We start from the raw sequence: 19,273 nt of genomic DNA, 5'->3' as shown, positions 1-19,273 counted from the left end.
GCTTATTTTGCTAAAAATTAGTGCAATAACTTAAATCAATTTCCAACAAAACTGTTGTCCTCTTACAAAACATAGTTCCAACAAAACTGTTGTGCTCTTAGAAAACATACCTAAACTGTGTTTTTCATCTATTAAACCCGAAATGTAGTAGTTTTGTGTTTCTATCTTTTTGTCCGTCCTCCTTTTTTGCATCACTATTTGGAGAAACTTTTTCAGTTTTCAACTTTTCTTCCTATTTAATCCCAAATAAATGAAGAACAGAGCCATGTGCATTGTAAGGTTGAAAAAGACAACAATGTATTAATGACACTCCCATTTTTTCCTACTTTAAACTAAGAATTGAATGATCAAAGTTGAGAAGTATCTTTCACATACATTATAGAGCCTCTTTCCAATTAATATTAATTGCTTAATTTCTTCGTAATTTGTTTGTCTTTTTTTCTAAAATTGGAAATTAATTAAACAATTACTATTAACGGCATGTCCTGTTGGGGCCACTTCATGTAAAAGTTCACATTTTTAACAGGAGAGAAAACATATTTTGAAGGACATGTGAGCTCTTACATCTTCTAATTAAATGTTGATAGTCAGGATAATTTTGCTACTTAACGTTAAATTATTTCAGGACTATAGCTCTCGAATTATCTTATCCCATTTAATCTCAACTTTGATGAAATAAGGTGAAATATTCCTCCTTATTTAGATGAAATAAATGTTATTTCAAGCTTAATCCTGAGATATCCCACCTTATTTAGCGTATCAAGCGTCTAGCATTAATAGAATATCTAGAGAACTTTTATGGATGAACTCGATCCAATAACATCTTCCTAAATGTTTGTAAGTTTTTCTTTGTTTTTTTTTTTGAAATTTTATCAAATTCACCATAATATAATATAAAATAAAAAAGAATACTTTTTTGGACCAAGTGTAAGGGATACTATTGGAGTGTGACAACAGCAAGTGTTAGGCTAAAGAGCTTAAATCACTTGAGAAGTCCCTCTCTATAAATAGAACTCCATTCATTCAAAGCTCTACACAATTCACTTCCTCTTTCAAAATATTCTATTTGCTTCAAACAAATTACTACAATGGCAGGGAAAATGAGCATTGCCTTGTTTGTTCTTTTGGTGGTTTTTCTGACCCAAAATCAGGTGAGTCCAAATATTTTGTGCATCATTATTTTCGACTCGAATTATATATAGTATTTATCAATAATGTGTGTGGTTGTGTGGTCAGGTTTCAAGAGCCAAAGTAATGGTTGATGAGCAGCAGCAACAACAAAGAAATAACCAACTAGTAAGATCCATATTTTTCTAACTACATTGTGATTTATGTAATTCTTGGCCAATTAATTCATTTCCATGGCTAAACTATATTCAAAATTTGGTGTTTGCAGTATGGTGTTAGTCAGGGAAGCCTCCATCCTCAAGGTATAGACACTCACTTCAACATGATATATGCTCAGTTACTAATTTTAAAGTTTTTTATATACAAGAGAAAAATGTACACTATAACCTTCATATAGTAACTGAACAAATTTATACAGTATGGTTTTTCGACGATGGAACTCTATTGTTGGGCTCTATATATAACTTTCTTTCTGTTGTTATGCAGATTGTCAACCAAGATGCACGTATCGTTGCTCAAAGACATCATATAAGAAGCCGTGCATGTTTTTCTGCCAGAAATGTTGTGCAAAGTGTTTGTGTGTTCCTGCTGGTACCTATGGGAATAAGCAAACTTGCCCTTGCTACAACAACTGGAAGACCAAGAGAGGTGGCCCAAAGTGCCCATGATCTACATATATATATATCCCATCTATTACTCAACTTCTGTCAAATTGGTCTATTAATTAGATCAACATCTGGTTCAAGTGGCGTGTATTAGCTTAGTACTAGAATGGTCAAATTATTAGGGCCCAATTAATTATATATATAGAAGAAGATTAATGTGCTAGCTACAAGTACTATATATAGCATGGTTATAATTCTGTAATGGCCAGTAGTGTTTTATGTTACTTATTTTATTATGATTATTATTATTATTATCTTTAGTAATATTTATTGGCGTACCCCTTCTTCTGTGTAAGAATTAACATGTATTTTAAGTCATTTAATCCAAGGACGATTTAATGGTGTTTTACATTAAAGTATTTTTTTCTCTCTCAAGACTAGACTAGTAGTTACAGCAACAAAATAAAATAATGAATGGGGAATGGCCGAGAAATTGTCACATAACTGAATTTTTCGATTCTAATAACTGCCTACGGCCACCTAAATAGCCACGTCGGACGATTTACACTGGAATGTTCCATATGAAACTTAAGGTTTCTGGGGTACCCATATATAATTTATACTGGAGTGTTGCTTAGTACTATTACACAAGTGTGCTTGTGTGGAAAATGGAAGAGAATATATAAGTGACTCTCTTGCATCACCTTCATCGAGCAGGATGTGTAACAAACAAAAGCTTTGGATTGATCAATAATGGAACTTACAAGCAAATCATTCATCAACGAAACTAAAAAGGAAAATAGAAAATAGAGATTCCAGAGTGCTATCACAAAATAGCTAAAGAAAAAGAAAACAACACAAGTCTTGGCATAATGTTTCCTGTTATATATAGTAGACATGCTCCTTCTAAACCGGGTCCCAAATGTACCCTCATGAGCTACACTCGGTGTGTAATTGAGGTTGTTACGTGCATTCTCGTATGAGACATTTTGGCCATCTGGAAACACCTAATAGTCAGTCAACCTTGAGTTTGTGTCATAGGCATTCCAGTTGAAAAACTCCTGCAGGATTATTTTCTCCCGAAGGTGTCAACTTTGAGGTAGTAAGCATTCAAATGTTACAGCTCGTGCCTTGAGAAAAGTACAATTTCACGTTTTTTTCCAGTCATATACCAAATTGATTATTATCAAAATCATATTTTTTTTCCAAATTCAGAATTGCTTCAGTATTCAAATGTTGAAGTTCATTACTTAAAGAAAAGCAATAGTAATTTCCTTATACACATGGCAAGATACATTGAATTTCTCACTCTTGATCAAAGGCTTTGGATTGAGAATAGAGAGTTATTCCCCTTTAATGGGCCTCATGCAACGTAAACTTGATTAATCGATCAGTGGCTGCCAAGTACTGTTTATACAAACAAAAAAGGGACTTGAATCATGGTACACAAAATCGCTTATACGCCTTCTGGAGCGGTTACAGAGCATTGCATTACAAGCACATTTCTCATTATCTCTAATCTTTCCGGGTCAATCTGTATATACAATTCTAAATCAGGAAGGTGTCAGGTTCTTGGTACTCTTAACAGAAGTTACAAGAGCTGAAGAAGGGGATAGAAATCCAGCTCCTGTACCTTCCCCATTTCTACTTATTTTTCTTCTCTCAAACAAGCGTCTGTCATGGAATTATACCACCTATAATATCAAGATTGGTGTTGCAGCCAAGCATAAAACATCACAGATTTGGACCCCCTCTGCTGTTCCCCCTCAGACGTGCCTCCTGTCAAGGAATTTTTGCAAGATGAGATCCCGCACCAAGCTGTAAATGCTATTTAATTACATGATCCATCAGCAGGCTGTAAGTCGAGCTACCCAATCCCACAATTTATCTGTCAAATATTTGATGTCTCATCCATTCAATAACCAAGACGATCATTCAGTGAGGTGCGTCCATCACCTGATTGCCCTGGTAAAAGTTTCACAAAGACGAGCAAAATTGTAAAAAAAACTTGAACATCCATTAGTAAGCAACTAAGATAAGCATGAACGAAAAAGGTCGCTTACCTTCAGGAGGAACCCAAGAATCGTAGTCCTCACTCTTCAGATATGATGGTCTCTCTGGACCAAGAACCTTCTTCTGCTTTTTCTTTTCCTTCCTGGTTTGACTTTCATGTGATACATCATGTCCACTAAACCCCACCTCATCATCAGTACTATGGAATCTTTGAGAATGTTTCAACAGCAGAGCCACCGCATCTTCCGCTTGCATATCAGCTCCAGAGGATTGTTGAGAATCTTTGACTTCAGTGGCATCAGACTTCACAACTTGCTTTCGCTTCCTTATTATTAGTCCAGGAGCTGCACTTTCAATTCCAGAGTCAGTAGTCAACTCTGTAGCATCTGGTTTTACCAAAACTTTATTCCTGTCTTTGTAGTCAACAAATTGATCATTTTCTTGAAGTTCTGTTTGTGGCTCAATAACTGTCTCTTGTTTTGGTTTTTGTTTTTCCTCTACAGCACCAAGCCATTGGGGCTTACTAACAGTGTACACAACATTTTTAACATCAGCTGCATCAGCCACAATTTCCTTCTTTGTTTCTTGACTGGATGTAGAGTTTGCGTCAATAGTATCCTGTTTCTCCATTAAGCCCTTACGTTCTGCTGTGTCTTTTTTGTTCTTCTCGGGTGGAGGCTGCTGATGGGCATCAGTTGCGACAGTTTTGATCAAACTGGTCTTTGGTTCTTGTACTTTCAGCTCCCTCTTTTTAGCAGCCTCGCCAGTAGGATCAGCAATCTTTAGCAAGTAAAGTACCCTGTCTAACTCCGTTTGGAGAGTGGAGAGTTCCTTGTGAAGCTTTTCCTTCTTCTCAAGAGCTGGCACCAGAACAAAAGAGGTAAAAGCCTTAACAAGAAGCACATGCTAAATTCTGTCGAACATCTACTTGATAAAGGAGTTCGAATAAAATTCATGGGATTCCCATTCTTCCACTGTCAAATATGATTCTTTGCTTAATTGAATGCTCATACACATACATATATGTAAGTGTTACTAGTGAGGAAGGATTCAGCTACACCGTTCAGCAGATATGCATATGTTGACAACTGAACAATACTACCCAGTGTATTTCTTTTAGATAAATGCTGGGCAACCATATCCTATGTTGCTCGGACTCTTAAAAATGCCAACGCATGCGCGTCGGATTCTCCAAAAGTAGTGTATTTTTGGAGAATTTGACATGAGTACTCGAAAGTGAAGAGCCCGAGCAACTTAGACCATATCAATATGTATGTAGAAAATCAATATCAAAAACTTATCAAGAATACAATAGTATCAATCATTCGATATGCTCCCATTATGAACAGACAAAACAAAGTAAAGGACTAGTGTGTGATAAGATGCCACAAGACTCTCCAAACGCTTTGACAGATTTAACTGAAATTTAAAATTAATAATATCATAAAAGTTAACCCAAATGTTACCTCCAAGGAGACAAGACATTAGCTTTCAAGACAATTTTGGAGTCATTTGCAAAAAGAATGACGCACCTAGCTGAGATGAAAGCCCAGACATGTAAGCATCCAGCTCATCTCCAGCTTCAACCTCGCTTCCTTGACCTGCACCACCCTTTTCATCAAGAAATGATTTTCTCTTGTCTTCCATTTCCCTGATAATGGCATCCTTCTTATCAAGAAGAGAATCAGCTGTCTCAATTGATTGATTTTCGCCAGTTTTTCTCTTCGAAGGCTTCTGTGTGCGATCATAGAACTCATCCTCCTCACTGTGTGGTAAGAAATTTAAATTGACCTTGTCAGTGCACTAGCTCTACTCACCTAATGACAATCCCAAGCACAGTACTACATCCAACCCTATTTAGACCGTTTCAAGCAACACATACTGAATAAAGTATCTACCACACAATGAAATTTGTTGAAATTACTGAGGATCTGCAAGTTACGTACTAACCCCATGTTGTCAATGGGCTAGCTCCACTCACTAAATCAAAATCACGACAATCCCAAGTGTGGTACTAAATCTAACCTTACTAAGATCATTTCAAAGAAACAAGTACTGCATAAAGCATCAACCAAACAATTAAGTTTGTTGAAATAATTGAAAATCTGCAAATTATGTTCTAACCTCGAAAACTCTTCTTCTTCAGGCTCCTTTTTCTTTCCACGGGATGTCCTTCCAGCACGTGCACCAAGACTTTCACGTATACTATCATTCAAAGTCTCTTCCAAATTTTCAAGCTCTTCCATTATCTGATAAAATTTTCCGCACATGAATTAAAGGAAGTGTCCTGGCTACCCTTAGAAATTGCGAGAGAAAAAAATTCTGCGTACATAGTATTATAAGTCCTTATAAAAAAGGATCTAAATGAACATGTGATATTCATCACCGAAGAGAACAAAAAAAAAAAAAATCTAAATCGAGTACTAAAGGACATAAAGAGAAAATGCCAAGGAACTATCAACCTGTGAGGTCCTCTGTTCATTACGAGCAATTTGGGTTTGCTGTCCCTGTGTCAATCCACCTTGAGAAATATCCTTAGCCCGAATAGCATCTATCTCTTTCTTCATATGAGCAATCTAAAATCAAAAGGAGTTAAATAAGAAACACATACATTTGCAAAGGGTTACCTTTCCTGAAGAGATCCTTAGGGTTAAGTAAGAAAAATTAAGTAAACTGCTACCTTTTCAAGTCTTTTCAGAACTTTTTCTCGGGTTTTTTCCTGCTTCTCTGTAAGTTGTCCCTTGTAAGTTTGCCAAGTTATTTCGTCAACTTCATCCTAGCATCAAAAATCATTTACAATAGCACTGTATTAGGATTCCATCACATGCTATAAGAATTTAAAATATTGAATAAATAATAGCAGGTAAGAATGACTGTGCAGTGTGCAAGAGACCAATGCTCAGATAAAGAGTATTTTTCTTCTGTAACAGGTGAAAGTAACCAAAGCAGTCAGCTACTTGCACAACCCAGTGACTCCTCCATTCCTTGACAGTATCACATATTACAGAGTTGACTACGTCTATTAACATTGTCAGAGGTGTTAAAAATATCTTTAATACATAAACAATTTCTTTCAAGAAAAACGAATGTTTAGGAATTGGACTCTGCACCTCTGCAGAAATCTAAAGCTGTCAACAACCCACAGAGAGGGAACATGCTGAAAAAGTTAACAATAAAAGCCTTGTCGGTGGAAAATTTGTTGATACGTGTAGGTGAACATATCATCCTAGAATAACTCTAATAACTATTATCCAAAAAGCAATGTCTCATTCACCAAATACCCTAAATAAAATAGACATGTAAACTAACCTCGTTCTCCTCAATAGCATCATCACTCATACCCCATGAGATCCCATCTGCACGGGATGCTTCCAGTTTTGCACGGAGAAGTGACGCTTCCATGTCATGCATCTCTTCCTGGATCTTCGCTTGTCTTACCCTCTTCAGGTCAGCTTCCTACAACATAAAAACAAATTATGCTTTTGAAACTAGTTAATTCTAATAGAAGTGTTCTGCTCATATAGTTTTTGCCTTCAACTTGTTAAGTATGTGTCATTTGTTTTGTTAATCAATTCCAAAAGGTTTTTGACAAATAATGCTATATTGCATTGGCAAGACAAGCTCGAGTAACTGAATAAAATGTTTAAGGAGATAAAGAGAAAGGAAATGAAAATAACTTTATTTTTTTACTTTTAAATAAGAATAATTATCCAATCAAGGGCATTAAATAGCTTCTGTCCATGGAACATCTGGAGTGACATAGATAGTGAATATATAGGAGTTAAAATCATTTCAGTTAACATTCAAAAAAGAAATTAGTAGTATTTTGGGGATTGCAATAGCAGAACTGTCATACCGGCGGCATCAGGTCAGTTGGTCCTTGAAATATGTATAACCGTGACGATCTGTAGAAAGTGAAGAACATCAAAAAACGCCAAAACACTATAACATCACAAAGATAGGTTGAGAATGTGTAGGAGGCATTGTCATTTAGCAATAGTGGTATCATCCATCTATAAATAAGATTGGAAGTGAATCTAATGGCTGGGAGGCCTAACTGTGGCGTCCCTCTAATTCATAACATACCCACCTTAAATAATTCAAATTATGGAGAAAGAAATATTCAGAGCGGCCTAGTTTTTTGGCACCCAAGGCAAAAATAAAGTTGCAGGTAGGATGTATCTTTAACACACAACATACACGCACACATAAGTCTCTTAGATGCCCTGGTAACACGGTGAGTTGGTGACTGGCATTGTGCCAATAGACAGGAGGGCCACATAGTGCAAGGCTCTTCCATCAGGGATCTATCCAAAAACACTTCTTATATTTAATGAAGGATCCATGTTAAAACTAGACATGGCCAGTCAGGAATCATTTTTTTTTTAATAAAGGCAACTTTGTATTCACACCAAAAAACTCATCAGATAAGCCTGATGAGGTGAGGTTTACAGCCCCCTGGGGTATCATGAAGAAACAAAACCCCCAAAAAAAACAACCTTGCAATTGTCCTATGAAATCCACTAGATTTTCTACCTCCCCCACAATATCTTGGTTACACCAAAAATATAGCAAACTCAGACTTTTCATCTTGATCTTCTGTATGCTGCTAGCTTGTCCATCATGGCCAGTCAGGAATTTTATAGACAATGGGGTTCAAACCCTTCTCCAAAAAAAAATCTTATAGCAGATTTCCTGTTCACAACCCATCACTGATATTAGGCAGAAGCTTAGGCAACTATCCGCTGGAGACACCATATAAGAGAAATGCTGTGTTCCAGTCCTAAAGATGTACATGTTGCATGCCTACTACACAAACTCCTGTAAGTATATAGGAACAACCAAATCATAACCAACTAGCTTATACCACTGTCACGGCCCAAATTCGGGACCGTGATGGCGCCTATCCCACCTATCACGCCCTCCTGATAGGTAAGCCAAATACCCAATTCCAAGAACAGCATCTCAAACTCATAGAAGCGAAAGAAAGTAAGAGCATAACCAATTCCAAATAGTCTCATAAATAGATTAAACTAGTAAAATCAAATAATACATAATCCCAGATCTGGAAGTCACTAATACAAACCACTAAGGAATCACCTACTGGAGTAGAAACACGAATAGGCACAGACATGGACTCATATCAAAGCTGGAAGCGAAGTATGCACACACGTAGGAGAAGTAGAACAAGGATCAAATAATCCCGAAGCAGGTCGATGACAAACAGAGACGATACCTGTAATGACTGCATGAGAAGACTCTGCCTCGGGCTTCCCTGGAAAGGCATAACAATGAGCTCTGTCATCTATCAACTGAGTCACTCCTCTACCAGCTGGTGGTGCACCTCTACCTCCCTGAGATCTGCCTCTACCCCTATCTGGGGGCGTTGCTGCTCTAATAGGGACCTGATAACTCTGTTGTGGACACCTCTGCCTGTATGTTGGACAATCTCTCCGAAGATGATCCTGACTACCACACTCATAACAAGACTTAGGAGCCATCAACTGTCGAGAAGGACCTGAATATCCGACATGGCCACCACGGCCTGAAAATCGCTGTGATGAACCCTGTCCCGAACCATAAGAACTTCGACCTGAATATCCACCCTCTGCATCGCTGCCTGAACTGGCCTACCATGCTGAGGGCGAAAATCTCTTCTGAAAGAACCCCCTACCTCCGGATGAGGTACCACTGAATCGACCTGAAGTGCGGGACCTCGTCCCTCAGGAATCCCTTCACGATGCATCAACTCAAACTCATTTGCCGATTCAACCACCTTCTGAAGAGAAGCCCCAGATTGGGCTACAGCAAACACGGCCTCTCTGATCCTAAGTGTCAAAACCCCTCATAAACCTCCTGATCATCTCGGCCTCATCTGGCAAGATCACCATAGCATAACGGGCTAAGGCATAAAATAGTCTCTCGTACTTGGCCACAGAAATGCCCTCCTGCGTCAAATTCTGAACGTGATGCCTACGCTCCTCCCTCAAGCTATGAGGAACGAATCTATCAAGGAAGGCCTGTGCAAATATAGCCCAAGTCATCGGTGGAGAACCTACTGGCCTGGTGTCAATATAAGAGCGCCACCACTGCTTGGCAGGACCGCGCATCTATAAGGCAGTATAAGTAACCCCGTGGGAGTCAACCAATCCCACACTCTGAAGTCTCTCGTGGCAACTGACCAGAAACTCGTAGGCGTCCTTACGCAGATCACCTGAAACTGTGGTGGGTCCATCTTCCTAAACCTCTCAAACCGTTGTTGCTCCTCATCAAACATAACTATCATACCTCCACACCTCCACCGGTAGCTCCAACCCCTGGTAACGGCATACCATCATACCTCGGTGCTGGCTGAACCACTGGACCTGATAGATCGGAATAGGCTGCCGATCTGCGCCCCCACCCTAACATGTGAACCTGCGGAGTACCAAGTGATCCGCCTCCCTGAACTATAATCTCCAAAACTCCCAACATTATACCTAAGGTATTCTGAAGATGCGATGCAACAACAAACCCTGATGGTGCCTGACTTGGGCCCACTCATCAGCTGGAACCTAAACACCATCATCACCTGCCTCGAACTCAACCTCGAGAGACCCTGCCCTACGAGGAATCTGAGCAGCTCCTCGAGCTCTCCCTCCACCACGACCTCTGCCTCTACCGCGTCTCCTACCCCATCCAGGTATTTCCCCCTCGAGCAATCGGCTCGGAGGCTGGTGGGGGCTCATGACCGCGATCCTGAGGTGCACGAGTCCTCACCATCTGTGAGAGAATAAGACACGGTAGGGGCAGAGGTCGTGGTGGAGGGAGAGCTCGAGGAGCTGCTCAGATTCCTGGTAGGGCAAGGTCTCTCGAGGTTGAGTTCGAGGCAGGTGATGATGGTGTTCAGGTTCCAGCTGATGACGTGGGCCCAAGTCAGGCACCATCAGGGTTTGTTGTTGCATCGCATCTTCAGAAGACCTTGGGTAAAATGTTGGGTGTTTTGGAGACTATAGTTCAGGGAGACGGATCACTAGGTACTCCATAGGGTTCACATGTTAGGGTGGGGGCGCAGACCCCAGGTCCCCACATCAACAGCCTATTCCGATCTATCAGGATCCAGTGGTTCAGCCAGCACCGAGGTATGATGGTATGCCGTTACCAGGGGTTAGAGCTACCGTGGAAGTATGGCAGTTATGTCTGATGAGGAGCAGCAGCGGTTTGAGAGGTTTAGGAAGATGGACCCACCACAGTTTCAGGGTGATCTGCGTGAGGATGCCTACGAGTTTCTGGTCAGTTACCACAAGAGACTTCAGAGTATGGGATTTGTTGACTCCCACGGGGTTACATATACTGCCTTACAGATGCGTGATCCTGTCAAGCAATAGTGGCGCTCTTATATTGACACCAGGCATGTAGGTTCTCTACCGATGACTTGGGCTATATTTGCATAGGCCTTCCTTGATAGATTCGTTCCTCGTAGCTTGAGAGAGAAGCGTAGGCATCAGTTTGTGAATTTGATACGGGAGGGTATTTCTGTGGCCGAGTACGAGAGACTATTTTATGCCTTAGCCCGTTATGCTATGGTGATCTTACCAGACGAGGCCGAAATGATCAGGAGGTTTATGAGGGGTTTGACACTTAGGATCAGAGAGGCGTGTTTGCTATAGCCCAATCTTCAGAGGGTGGTTGAATCGGCAAAGGAGTTTGAGTTGATGCATCGTGAGGAGTATAGGGATCTGAGGGATGAGGTCCCACACTTCAGGTCGATTCAGTCGTACCTCATCTGGATGTAGGGGTTCTTTAAAAAGAGATTTTCGCCCTCAGCATGGTAGGCCAGTTCAGCTAGCGATGCAGACAACAGAAGGTGGATATTCAGGTCGGAGTTCTTATGGTTCGGGACAGGGTTCATCACAACGATTTTCAAGCCGTGGTGGCCATGTTGGATATTCAGGTCCTTCTCAATGGCTCCTAAGTCTTGTTATGAGTGTGGTAGTCAGGATCATCTTCGGAGAGATTGTCCAGCATACAGGCAGAGGTGTCCACAACAGAGTTATCAGGCCCTTGTTAGAGCGGCAGCGCCCTAGTTAGGGGTAGAGGCAGTCTCAGGGAGGTAGAGGTGCACCACCAGTTGGTAGGGAAGTGGTAGAGGAGTGACTCGGTCAATAGATGACAGAGCTCATTGTTATGCCTTTCCGGGGAAGCCCGAGGCAAAGTCTTTTGATGCAATCATTACCTATGTTGCTCGGACTCGTCAAAAATGTCAATGGGTGCGTGTCGGATTCGCCAAAAATAGTGTATTTTTGAAGAATCCAAGACGGGTGCAGCATCGAAAGTGAAGAGTCCGCGCAACTTAGGTCATTACAGGTATCGTCTCTGTTTGTCATCGACCTGCTTCGGTATTATTTGATCCTGGTTCTACTTTCTCCTATGTGTCTGCATACTTCGCTTCCAGCTTTGATATGAGTCTATGGTTGTGCCTATTAGTGTTTCTACTCCGGTAGGTGATTCCTTAGTGGTTTGTATTAGTGACTTCCAGACCTGGGATTATGTATTATTTGATTTTACTAGCTTGTTAATCTATTTATGAGACTATTCTGAATTGGTTATGCTCTTACTTTCTTGGGCTTCTATGAGTTTGAAATGTTATTCTTGGAATTTGGTATTTGGCTTACCTATTAGGAGGGTGGGATAGGCGCCATCATGGTCCCGAATTTGGGCTGTGACAGAGGGTATCAGAGTCGCTTCTGTGTCAGCCCTGTCGATGTGGGCCAGAGTTCAAATTGAGTGTAGGTGAATCTCGATAAGGCGGGGCAAACCTCAGTCGGCAAACCTCATTCGGTGGGGCAAACCTCAGCGAGGACGCTGAGTTCATAAAGGGGTTGTACACCCCAACTTAGGATAAGAGTCCCACGTCGGCAAAACACAGGAGGGATGCTGAGTATATAAGTAAGCAAGCCTTACTCCCTAGTGACGCGTTTTAAAGCCGTGCGGGTCTGGGCTCAAAGCGAACAATATCACTAGTAAGCGAGCTAAGGGGAGTCTCTAGGGCCTTCGTGGCTCGGGATGCCCGTCACGGCCAGGGCCCCGGGTCAGGTTGTGACAACCTATGCAGATATTTTGCTAACATTGTGTTCTTTTCTTAGCTTCGTTCACATTGAAGCCGAGATACTATAGGTCTTTTGAAACAACCTTGCTCAATGCAATTTTGGTCTACCTTGTACACTCCTGATCACAAGATCTACATAGTACCCCTTAAGCACCACCAATTATTGTATAGTCAAACCTATTGACCAAATCTACATAAGACATGCTCAAACCATCTAAGACGAACTTCTTTCATTTTATCCTCAGTGCATGCTTTTTGCATCTCCTTCCGAGCACGATCATTTTCAATCTTGTGCAATTTAATATGATTGCGCCTCCATCTTAACGTTTGTACTTCTAGGACACTGAAAAACTGCATCCTAGAGGCCCAACATTCATCGCCTTATTAAATTGTTCCATATAACTTGCCCTTTCATTCTGAATGATGATATTTTATACTAAAAAATAAAATAAAATAAAAGGGCTTTCTGTGGAACTATAGGATCATTAATCAAACTATCAGAATGAGGCAACCACCAATTATGAATGTAATCATACATGATCTTTACTAAAATCACATCATATAGATAGGAGAGTCAGCATGCTGGAGTTAATGACTTACTGTCCAAATCGAAGGACATCACCAACATGCAGCTCCACAAAAACTCTCTTCTTCACCTAATAATTTGCAAATGGGCAAGCAATCAGTATATATGCTCTTGACTGATTTAAAAAAATGAAATCGCACCATAACAATTGACAAGGGTGGAAATAAGAATCTTGACAGTAACATGGAAGTGCTGAAAGAAAAATAATATAGCAGTTACAATTATGGGGAGGTTGTTTACACCAAGTTAGCTTACAAATTTCTCCCCACTTTCATCTAATTTATTACAATTGATAAGACACGTGATGAACAAAAGAGGAGTTGGGAAAGTTCTCTAAGAGGCTAAAAACTATAACTGCAGAAGATAAAACAGACAGCTATATAAAGGAATGACTGGTAAGATGAAGGCATGCAATTGATTATTTGACTGTAATATATTCTTGAGTTAAGGAATGACTGTAATATATTCTGAGTTAACTGGAGTAACGGATAGGTTTAAAATGATATGTCAAAGTACCTCATTTTTATTTACGAATGTCCCATGTGTACTACCAAGGTCATAAACATAAGAACTGCCGTTCCCCTTGAACTGCAAAACTGCAAAGAGATGATGGTTACATAATCGATGCCAATCAAATATCTTTAGGAGAAAAAAACAGAACAAATACAAACAAATGAATTGTATTCCGCTTCCTTGTCAACAAACAATACAACACCACAACAATTTAAGGAAACAAAAGGCTAGTAGAATAAAGTTAGTCCCATATATACCACTAGTAGAATCGTATCAGTGAAGAAGCATTACCAGCATGAAAACGAGAGATCGTCGGGTGTTCAAGGACAAAATCACAGAGATCAACACGCCCAAACATGTACGCCCCCTTCTTGTGACTGGAAAACAGTAAAAGATGATAAGATTCTGTTAAATAAAACAAAATCCCAGCAACTGATACAAATACTGAAGCCTTGCAGAATTTCAGAGACAATGTAAATGAACCGTCCTCGCCATAAGAAAGCTACGCAAACCCATACAGAACGTTATAGCTAGCTAAATTTAACATTTTACAAGTTAATTTAAAGTTAAATGCCAAAATAATGTTGCACTTGATTAGAAACCCCACTAACCCTTACAAGTAGTTTCTAGCAAGAGATACAATTTATATGACAGCCAATTTCAAACTAATAAACTAACCACTAAGCAATTGAACCAAAAACATAAATGCTACGCAAAAAATCCCTTAATGTGTTAATCAAGGATTAGTCAATATATTCCTAGAGCTTCTAACTGTAGGACAGAATAAGTTTCTGCTTTTTCAATTCATTTGATTGAGCATAACAGAAGAATGAGCTTATGAAGAACGAAATATCAATTGCATTGAAGTTTGCAGAAACATACACGTCAAATTTATCAATGATGGAGCCATCTTTAAGCACTTCAAGGTAAAACTGATGACAGGGGCGTCCACTCCACGTTGGAATTGTGTACGGAACAGAAGCACTGGGTCTTTGGTCTTTCTTCTTGTCTTCATTGTCGTCTTTACTTTTGGACACGGAGCTCGAGCTGGAGCTAAGTTGAGCATTAGCACTTTCAGCAGGCTGTTCTGCACCGCTTTGAGAAATTACCGGTTCTGATTGAGATGAATTGGAGTCCGGCTTGCTTAGAAATTTCGGAGGTGGAGGTTTCATGGAAGTCAGAGGAGTTGAGGTTGAGGTTGAGGTTGAGGTTGAAACATCGTCTGAGTTTGAGGGGTGAGTCGGTTCATCGGACGCAACGGCGGTGTTAGGGTTCCGGGGCGGCGGCGGGTCCATGTCAGTCGTCGGAGAGTGAAGTGAAGTGAATGGGAAAGAGAATCGAAGATGGCAGGGAACAGGAACGGAGTTTGGAGATGTCAGACAGAGAGAGTCACCATATGATATAAGGGGCCGTTCGGCTATAAAAAGTGCGCTAGTTTGGGGAAAAAATTATTTGGTCATATAATTGTTATATTTTTTGACAAAATTTTTTGGTAAAAAACTTGAGTTTCCAAAAGCTAAAAAAAAAAACGATTCAAGGCTAAAAATCTAAAATTTATCGTAAATTTTTATAATTTATATATATAAAAAAATATTAATTATTATCTTCGGACTAATGAAAATATGTCTATGCATATTGGTCTAGTTAGAAGTGATTGGAGCTTATAATTTATATAAAAAAAAAAATGAATAAATATATTCTCAAACTATTGTGAATTATGTGCATACCTCCGTTATACTTTGACTTGTATATCTTTTACCCAAATGGTGAAACATGTAACACCATCTTAGACATTTATCTAAGATAGTGTTCTCACTATCTTGACCATAAGAATTACAAATACAATTTGAAGTTGTATTTAGAGAAGTGAAAACAAGTGAAAAACATGTTTCACTTTTTTTTACCTTTTTTCATTCATACCTCTCTCCCAAAAATTCAAAATCAACTAAATTTATATTTATGATCAAACACAAATTCAACTTCAGCTTTAACTCCCGATAAAAATATGATCTTCATGGCCAGACGCCTACAAATGGGTTTTCCAAAAACTATGACCAAATACATGATAAAACTTCACCCATAAATAACTTGTCAAATTTATTTAGAAACTAATGATCAAACGCTAGTTATAACAACAACAACATACCCAGTAAAATTCTACAAGTGAAGTCAGGGGAAGGTAGCCTGTATGTAGACCTTACCACTATCTCGTGAAAGTAGAGATGTTGTTTTCGAAAGCCCCTCAGTTCATGTGTAACAATTTCAGGTACAACGTAGGAAAAAACAGCGACCAAAAAAATATAGCAACTAACGAGGAAAACACTGCAAACTGAAACAACAACAAAATAGTTTTATAATCTAAATACAAAAGACACTAGATTATAATATATATCACACACAGGAACTACAATACTACAACTAGTACAACGACAAACTTCAAAAAGCTTAAATCCTCGAAAAATACATCAACACTAACCATCTGCCGTAATAAGCGTCCTCCACGCACCCCTGCCTAAGATTACATTCTTGATAACTTGAAATTGTGTCATATCTCAAACGTTAGCTAGTATTTGAAAAAAAAAAAATAGTAATAGAGGCAATGCAAGTATAATTATCTTGAACTTACAGAGTACTAAATTCCTGATATTCGGACCAACTTTCACATTCGACCAAATTCAACAGATATTTGCTATCTCTCGCCATCGATACATATCTAGTGACTAAGGGCTCATTTGTTTGCACTTAGTGGAGGTTTGAATCTGAATGGTTCAAACTTCAGATCATTAAGTGCATTTTTTTATTAAAATTTTAGCTCTTAATAAGTCTAAATAGGTTTAAATCATTCAGATCTAGAATCAGGTCTTAATAGGCCTGAAGAGGATTTTTGGTGTTGGATAATATTCATCGCCACTTTATTCATAATCATCAATCACCACCACTATTCACCTCTGCCACCGTCATCATTATCAACCACCACCCACCACCACTAACCACCTCCACCATCAAAATCAGATATCGATACCAACCACTATTGTAAATCGCTACCATACCTACTACCTCTATTATTCTAATTATCTTCACCGCCGTCAACACCATCACCATCATTAACCACTACGGACCAATCCTTACTAACGACCAACTCATATATCACAATTAGCACCACCACAAACTGCAACTAATACATCACAACTTCCACACATTCATTGGCCGTCACCACCGTTGTCACTAGTAACGCCACCTCTACCATCAGTTCAACCACTGTCATTGCTACAATTTATCTCTACTAACAGCTATCTCCACCATCACAACTAACAACATCTCCAACTAGCACCAACATATTATCAAACTATCATGCATTCATTTTTCAATCATCACAGTCAACACCTTCAACGACTAACATCAAGCAACGTCACATCACAACCACCACCACCACTATCAACCACCACCATCATAACAGTCACTACAATACCAACCATCACAACTATCACCACCAACATTACTAATTACTAACATCAATCATTATCACTGCACCAACATTACTAATTACTAACACAATCATTATCACTGCAACCCCCATTATAAACCATCTTCACTATTACTAACAAACATAAATATTTTTTCTATCAAATAATAATTTTGCTATATTAAATTACATACTTTTCTGATATATAATTAGTCTTTTATTTGAATTGTATTTTTTATTTTATTATATACACAAATAATTTTTTTTTGCACATTCAGATGTTGAAAACACTACTAAAAAAAATGTGAAATTCGACCACTAAAATCGACCACTGGTGGTCGATTTTATCCAATTTTCTACCAAAAAAACGACCAAAAAATGTGGTCGAAAAAACAGTGGTGGCTTTTCCAAAACCGACCACGAGTGGTCAGTTTTTTATAAAAATATTTATATTTATTAATAATTTATTATAATATTTTAAAAATTTTAAAAATAATTTTGGATAAAAAAATCCGACCACGAGTGGTCGGTTTTTTATGAAATTAATTAATTAATTTAATAATAAACCTACCACAAGTGGTCGATTTTTTGAGGTTAAATATCAAAAAAACGACCACATGTGGTCGGTTTTTCTGAGAATTTAAAAATAAAAATAAAAACTGAACATCTAAATACAACAATTGTAACAGCACCACCAAATGAAAATCCTAACACAGCATTTCCAACAACTAAAATCCAAATATAAATAAGTGTACAAAACATACAAAATGTATGTGCAACAAAAGTTTGTATGAAAAACATACAACAATAGTTCGAAACAATAAAATGTTCAAAGTCGAAGACATACAAAATCTCAAAACTAGAAATCATCATCATCTACGAATTCATCCTCATCTTCCATTTCATCGTCCATGCAGAGATCATCCAAGGGGGATAGACCTTTCGCTACCAGAGCAGCATTACCAGGACACGGAGGGATAACCCCTTGCGTCTGAATGAAACAGCTGAACTGCTCCTGTAGCATCCTAATTTGTGATGTTGTTGCCTCCTCCCTCCTCTTTTGCCTCGCATTCTATTCAGAATACCTCTCTTTCTGTTCAGCGAGCTCTGCAGTCAGTTGAGAGACTGTATTTTCTAGTCTGTCAATGGTCTCTCTGTTAATCGAAAAGGTAGAGTATGCAGTCTCGGACGAGCTCCTAATATTTTCCCCAAAATATTCTGTGTGGTATCCGTAGTAATGACCTCTATTTGCAGGACTCACAGCTTTTGTCCATAACTCATTCTAGACATGCACGGATATTGGGTCACCCTGCCTTTTAGAAGGCAGACTACTACGATACTCAGCAACAAGACGCGTAAAATTGTCCTATATTCAAATTAAAGTTAATACTAACAGTCAAACAATAGTAAAGTAGTTAAACTTGAATAATAACAACTATGACAAAAAATTTTATAAATTCAAAATTTATTTCTTACATGGCAAATTTCTGCACGAGGTTCAACCCAGACATCTTCATCAGTCGGATTTTTTTTTTTTCTGATGAGTCTGCACGAATACCTCTGGAGATGGTATTTTCCTACCTTGTTATTTTTCCTACATATGAAAAAATTATCCATGTTTAAATAATAAAAAAATTAAACTAGAAACAAAGAATTAAAAGTTTTAAAGTTACATACCATTTTTTCCTGCACAGCAAGAGCACTACTAGCACCCGCAGTATGTAGGGAGCCACCCTTGGATGATGCCCGGACTTTCTTTCCTTTTTCCCTCAATAATTGATATTCTGGGCTACTCCAATGGCGCTGATACAGTGGCCATATGGACTCAGGAATCCACTTCGGTTTTATCGAATGGTTACGGGCATAATCCAACAGAT

The 19,273-nt window shown here is 38.9% G+C and overlaps 2 protein-coding genes across 2 annotated transcripts; one reads left to right on the top strand and one right to left on the bottom strand.

Moving 5' to 3' along the window:
* The first annotated feature begins 612 nt into the window (after nt 1-612).
* Nucleotides 613-2,142, top strand: LOC107860386 (protein GAST1). Its single transcript, XM_016705723.2, has 4 exons — nt 613-1,151; nt 1,237-1,296; nt 1,397-1,430; nt 1,615-2,142. Exons 1-4 carry the CDS (start codon nt 1,089-1,091, stop codon nt 1,794-1,796), a joined length of 339 nt encoding a protein of 112 aa, XP_016561209.1. The 5' UTR covers nt 613-1,088; the 3' UTR covers nt 1,797-2,142.
* Nucleotides 2,143-3,044: 902 nt separating this feature from the next.
* Nucleotides 3,045-15,381, bottom strand: LOC107858351 (kanadaptin; the record flags this gene model as incomplete). Its single annotated transcript, XM_016703012.2, has 12 exons — nt 3,045-3,698; nt 3,797-4,606; nt 5,279-5,511; nt 5,871-5,995; nt 6,209-6,322; nt 6,427-6,522; nt 7,056-7,202; nt 7,603-7,651; nt 13,435-13,490; nt 13,937-14,016; nt 14,225-14,310; nt 14,816-15,381. Coding segments are annotated over 12 exons (2,412 nt in total), but the record flags the coding sequence as incomplete, so codon positions are not given.
* Nucleotides 15,382-19,273: the final 3,892 nt, after the last annotated feature.

This window comes from Capsicum annuum, chromosome 2 (assembly GCF_002878395.1).
Source record: "Capsicum annuum cultivar UCD-10X-F1 chromosome 2, UCD10Xv1.1, whole genome shotgun sequence".
Lineage (NCBI taxonomy): Eukaryota > Viridiplantae > Streptophyta > Magnoliopsida > Solanales > Solanaceae > Capsicum > Capsicum annuum.
Note: the sequence above shows the minus strand (reverse complement) of the source record. Positions and strands in the feature narration are given on the sequence as shown.

Coding starts and splice junctions, on each gene's coding strand:
- LOC107860386 (XM_016705723.2), top strand. CDS start 1,089: ATGGCAGGGAAAATGAGCATTGCCTTGTTTGTTCTTTTGGTGGTTTTT. Junction 1,152..1,236: donor TTTTTCTGACCCAAAATCAG/GTGAGTCCAAAT, acceptor TTGTGTGGTCAG/GTTTCAAGAGCCAAAGTAAT. Junction 1,431..1,614: donor GGGAAGCCTCCATCCTCAAG/GTATAGACACTC, acceptor GTTGTTATGCAG/ATTGTCAACCAAGATGCACG.